General features: G+C 41.3%; 1 protein-coding gene across 3 annotated transcripts in view; it reads right to left on the bottom strand.

Annotated features, from left to right (window-relative positions):
• Positions 1–3,947: 3,947 nt before the first annotated feature.
• The window catches only part of C3H1orf94 (chromosome 3 C1orf94 homolog), a 42,444-nt gene continuing 40,126 nt past the window's right edge, over positions 3,948–6,265 (bottom strand). For all 3 annotated transcript variants that reach the window (XM_049875923.1, XM_049875924.1, XM_049875925.1), the window contains one exon: positions 3,948–4,279. In XM_049875923.1, the coding sequence (XP_049731880.1) occupies positions 4,204–4,279 (76 nt within the window). In that variant the 3' untranslated portion in view covers positions 3,948–4,203. The remainder of the gene's footprint in view (positions 4,280–6,265) is intronic.

The raw sequence follows: 6,265 nt of genomic DNA, 5'->3' as shown, positions 1-6,265 counted from the left end.
TGCCCAGAGAATCCTTCAATATTGCAGCTTGAGGCTTGAATTTTTCCTTCAGTTCTTTAAGCTTCAGAAACGCTGAGTGTGTTTTTCCTTTTTGGTTTTCGAACTCCAGATCTTTGCACATGTCATTATAATACTTTGTCTCCTCAAGCTGCCCTTTGAAATCTGTTCAGCTCTTTTACTTCATCATTTCTTCCATTCGCTTTAGCTACTCTACATTCGAGAACAAGTTTCAGAGTCCCTTCTGACATCCGTTTTGGTCTTTTCTTTCTTTCCTGTCTTTTTAATGACCTCTTGCTTTCTACATGTATGAAGTCCTGGATGTTATTCCACAACTCATCTGATCTTATGTCATTAGTGTTCAATGCATCAAAGCTATTCTTGAGATGGTCTCTAAATTCAGGTGGGATATACTCAAGGTCAGATTTTGGTTCTCCTGGACTTGTTCTAATTTTCTTCCACTTCAACTTGAACTTGCATATGAGCAATTGATGGTTTGTTCCACAATTGGTCCCTGACCTTGTTCTGACTGATGATATTGGGCTTTTCCATTGTCTCTTTCCACAGATGTTGTTGATTTGATTCCTGTGTTTTCTATCAGGTGAGGTCCACGTGTACAGTAGCCCTTTACATTGTTGAAAAAAAATATTTACAATGAATAAATCGTCGGTCTTGTAAAATTCTATCATGCGAGCTCCAGTGTCATCTCTATCACCAAGACCATATTTCCAACTACTATTCCTTTTGCTTTGTTTCCGGTTTTTACATTCTAATCACCAGTAATTATCAATGTAGCTTGATGGCATGTTTGATCAATTTCAGACTGTAGAAGTTGGTAAAAATCTTCAGTTTCCTCATCTTTGAGACTTTAACTGATCTTTCTTGTAGGGATATGGATATTATTCTATCACTGACAGTGTTATCCTTCAGCATAGATCTTAAGATGTTCTTTTTGACAAGGAATGTAATGCCATTTCTCTTCAATTTGTCATTCCCGGAATGGTAGATTACGTGATATCTGATTCAAAATGGCCAATACCCGTCCATTTCAGCTCACTGACGCCTAGGATATAGATGTTTATGTGTTCCATTTCATTTTTGATGACTTCCAATTTTCCTAGATTCATACTTTGTACATTTCACATTCCAATTATTAATGGATGTTTACAGCTGATTCTTCTCATTTTGAGTTGTGCCACATCAGCAAATGAAGGCCCTGAAAGCTTGATTCCATTCACGTCATTAAGGCTGACTCTACTTTGAGGAGGCAGCTCTTCCCCAGTCATATTTTGAGTTCTTTCCAACCTGAGGGGCTCATCTTCTGGCATATATCAATGTTCTGCTGTTATTCATAAGGTTTTCACTGGCCAATTTTTTCAGAAGTAGACTGCCAGGTCCCTCTTCCTATTCTTAGTCTCGAAACTCAGCTAAAATCTGTCCACCATGGGTGACCCTGCTGGTACTTGAAATACTGGTGGCATAGCTTTCAGTAGCACAGCAACATACAAGCCACCACAGTACAACAAACTAACAGATGCTAAGACATGCATATTGTCCTTATTTTTAAAATGTACTGTCTTCTCTTATCTATCTGAAAATATTATGCTCTGTCTCTGTTTCCTTGGTTCCTTTTTACCTTTGTTTAATTTGTCTCTTTCTTGTTGGAGGCTGGCCATTTCTATTAAGTATAAGTCTTAAAAAGTTGATTGGAAGCTCTTTGTATACGCACGTAATTGTTGGGTTATTTTCATTGCTAACCCCAAATGCCTTTGGGGCAATTTAGTTTCTCTAGACAATCCTCCAAATTCCTGCCTCTCAGTTAAAACCTAGCTGCTGGCATTGGAGTGTCTATGTGTATTTCACTTAATCCCCATTTTCCAACTGAGCCCTCATCGCCACAATCTTTATACATGGTGTCCTTAAGCTTCTCCAGAGAAGATGCCTTCTATCTTTTACAGAACAGTCCATGGCCCCTAGATCTGTGGGGCAAGGATAAGAACTACTCCCAACCCATTGCTTTCAGCTCTCCCTGCAGCCCCACCCTCCAAGGTGCCTCGCAACTCCAGTTCCTGAGACCTTCAGGGCTCTACAGAGAGAACGTTTTGGTTCTTGTTAATACCTCCTTTGGCACGCATGTCAAGGTCATCTTCCTCTGTTCTGCTATAGCATTTATCATTCCTCTATCCTGTTTCTGCCTTTGTAGATAGTGGGTGGGAATGCAGGCTCTTCCTAATTACATTGAGTGTGGTGTTTGTTCATCTGCGTTCTTGTTTTTCTTATTATTGAAGGGTAAATTTCAAGAGAAGAGGGCCAGTAATGTCTTTACTTCACCATCTTAAAACCACAAGTCTACATTATCTTTTAATCTTCACCTATTAATATTGCTATCAGTAGAACTGAGGTTCAGAGTGGTTAAGTTCTTTGCCCAAGGTTAGAGTTGGAAAGTGGCTAAGAACCCAAGTCCAGCCAAGGGCAAAACCCATGTTCTTTCTCTTACCCTCCTGCTTTCCAACACTCTGAGACAAAGGGAGAGTGACAAACTATAGCCCAGCCTGAGTCAATAACTGGAAGTATGATTTGAGGAAGCCCTTGGGAAGAATAAGGGCTCCTGCCTTGTGAAAACTTCCAGGTAGCTAGTGTTTCTCAGAGTCCATGGAGAATCTGCACTGTTAATGAAGGATATCAAGAAGAAACAAAAAATACTGGCTCCAGCCTTGGGAAAAGAGGCTGTAGAAATCAGAGAGAATCTCCAAACTTAGACCATAGAGTCAGGGAGAAGGTATAAGTCTTAAAAGAACTTAGGAGAGAAATTGGTTTCCAGGGACCCAGAAAGTCAAGTTAGGGCAATGGTGTCATAATGTGCAGGCAAGAGAAATGCTCTTGTGATCACTGCACTGAAGGCCATCCTGAGACAGTGGTAACTTCCAGGTTCCCAGTCTCTCATTGCTCTCAGGGTTAGGGCTCTTAGCGTTCCCAATGCCTAGCTCTCACTGGCCTCAGCCAGGGTAGGGTTGAGCTTCCAGGTGACTAATGGGTTTGGTAATTGAGCAGGTTAGAGCTAACAACACTGGCCCATCCTATATGTGCACAGCTCATTTTTTAAGACCCCAAAATAGATCTTTACATTTATTCCCTGTGTAATTTCATCTTGTTAGATTTTGCCAAATGGGTTTCATTTCATAGACCAACTCTGATCAGTGATGGCTGCCTGGAGCACTATCTGGAGAAGGATTACGTGGCTTTGCCCAGGCTCAAGGGAAAAGAACACCACAGTTGATTGGTGATGCCTGCCATGGGTCCAAGATAGGACAGTTAAAGTACATGTGCCATAACCAGTTCAAATCACTGTTTTAGAGTCTATCTGCCCAGCCTTGTGTCCTCCATAAATGTGATCAGGATGCCCTTATCCAAGACACTGATAAAAGTTTTGAAAAAGACAGGTCCAAAGGAAGGATAGTGCCATAAGGTTCAGTCTTTGAAACTAACTTCTAGATTGGCATTGATGTACACTCTTTGGATATAATCTTTTACTTTTAGGATTATTTTTGAATTGTTTTCCAGTCCACATTTTTCTACTTTGTATACAAGAGACACGGCCACCTGGGGCAGGACAGAGGAGAATGCACTCATTTTGTGCCCATTCTTGGTATGCGTAAACTGAGGTATTCAGAAGTAAATGGATCACAGAGGAAAAAGAGATAAACCCTCAGTTTATAATCCCAGTGGTCCCATAATTAAATAGCCATACTTCGAGGACTCTAGCCTATGGCTTCTTTTCACGTCCTGAGTAAATGCTAAGTTCTCTGGGGAAAATTACGCAGAACACGACAAAAATAAACAGGCACACCCCATTTCAAGCAGCTCATACTTTTATCATAAAATACAAACTTTCTAAAATTAAATGTCTTATTTCTATGTTACCAACAACAACAGAAACAAAAATCACTCATGTTAGCTAAATACAGGTGCATATGTGGTTGAGCAAGTGAGTATGAAGACGAAGGGCGTGTATGCATGGTTGGTGCTGGTGTGAGGGTGAGTGTGTGTAGGTGTTGGTCAGTCGATGAGTCTGGCCTTGCTGTTTTCTGTCAGTGACCTGGTCGGAACCTTGGCTTTCCAAACTTCATACCAAGCTGTGGCAGAATCCAGAATTCCAGAGCACTTAGCCCTTTGGGTCAGGGCTAAGGAGGGAGAAGAAAAGGAAATCTAAAAATTTATGCCATTCCCACTGGAGGAAAAATAGGGGCTGTTCATCAGTGGCCCACCAGACGTTGAGCTGAACCTGGAAGAGAGAAAGTATGAATGCTCTGATAAAACCCCTGATGTTATCAGTGATATTAGAGAAAACTACATATTAATTTTTGTGGCTGTCAAAGACTATGAATCTCATAACAGGCTTGGAGGCTAAAAGCTTTGGCATAATAAAAAAGCTTTGGTTCTTGGAAAATAAAATATTAAAATGATATAATTAGGAGACAATAAAGAGCTTCTTCTGCCACTTACTTAAATGGGGAAATCCCTGATGGTCTATAAAGAACATTTCTATGAGGCCTGTACTCTCGCCATGACAAGGACCACAAGAGAGAGGGCTTCTCTGGGTCTGAACAACTTTCCTGAGTGCCTATACTCTCTCTACCTGCTGTAGAGGACCAGGTGTGTTCCTCAGAGATTCCACAACATCAGAGAACAGGGCCAGGCCCCAGCATTGACCTTGAAGTTTGCACAATCCTGGGGTGCCTCCTCTCCTTATCAGCACCAAGCTAAATCAGGCACTTCATTTCAGTCCAAGATGTGAGCATGAAGGCATCATTGAGAGACCTGATTCTTTGCTAGACCTTCAGGGAAAGAAGCGCCGAGAAGACTTGAGCCTCAGCCTCTAAGAGCAGAAGCACATATAGTTCTACTTTTTCTCCCTGGTACACTCTTATTCACACTTCAAAATAGAGTTCAAAAGCCATCTCTTCTGTGAAGCCTTCCCTGACCTCTCCAGATGGAACTGGTGCTCTTGCTTCTGGGTTCCCATTGCAATTTCTTCACCCATCTGCTAGGGTACTTTGAATCAATGGGAACAGAGCTCGATACAAATTGCAGCAGAGCAAATGTCTGGATTTAGTCTAATCCCAGGATTCTCAATCATTTTTCAGTTGGGCAGATGTATATTACAGAAGATATTCACGTTCATGGCATCCTCCCATGAATTGATAACACCAAAAAAAAAAAAAAATAGGAGCGGGGAGGGAGCAAAAGCAATGGAAGTAAACCACCACATAAATTTATAGTGCCTTAGCTGTCAATAGTATCTGCCTCTTGCTGTGAGGTTCCATGGACAAGCTAGGCTTTCAGTTATGTCTGATTCCCTGCGTACTAAAATAAGTTCCATGATGGTAGCGACATTGTCTGGATTATTCACCATTTTACACCTAGCACACAGGCCAGGACTTGGCATGAGGTAAAACCAAACTAGATCCTGTTGAGTTGACTCAAATTCATGACAACCCCATGTGTGTCAGAGTAGAACTGTGCTCCATAGTGTTTTCGATGGCTGATTTTTTTGGAAATAGATCACCAGGCCTTTCTTTCAAGGTGTCCCTGGGTGGACTCGAACCTCCAATCTTTTGGTTAGCAGACAAGTGGCACGAGGTAGATGCCTAATAATTAGTTAATATCAGCAGTAACTTCACCCCTTTTTCTGTCAAAAATCATATTGGAACCTAAATGATTGAAAGTAAAGTTATTATAGGAATCTCCTGGATGCTACTCTGATTTGTAAAATAAAGGCCAAGACCCATGCTTTAGCATTAACAATTATCAGTAAAAAATTACTCATTACACACTTCATATCTGATTGCTATACCCCATATATCTAGGCCTTCCAGGTTGAGAACTTCTGATAAAATCAACTGTCAAGGACATGGTCTGGACAGACGTGCATTAGGGGGACAGGAAGAGGGGCAATCATGTGAACTGGAATTATCAAGGAAAGCTTCTTGGAGGCAGAGGAAGAGAAACTTGAGTCCCCTGAGTATAGTAGCCATACCTCTTGGCTTGCCTAGGACAGTCCCTTTGCTGGTATTTCTAGTATAATAATTATTAGTGCCTCTATTAACTCTCAAAATTATTATTGCTTGGAAGATAAATAGTATGGTTATTCTATCCTGAAGAATATGTGCAAATCAGCTCGGCAGAGGGAAGTCACGGCTCTCCTCCTTCTTCCCTGAGATCATGGAGGCCACCTGCTCCTTCCACTCCCACTTGATACAGTTTAGCC

This window comes from Elephas maximus, chromosome 3 (assembly GCF_024166365.1).
Source record: "Elephas maximus indicus isolate mEleMax1 chromosome 3, mEleMax1 primary haplotype, whole genome shotgun sequence".
Taxonomy (NCBI): domain Eukaryota; kingdom Metazoa; phylum Chordata; class Mammalia; order Proboscidea; family Elephantidae; genus Elephas; species Elephas maximus.
This window is presented reverse-complemented; position numbering and strand designations above follow the sequence as displayed.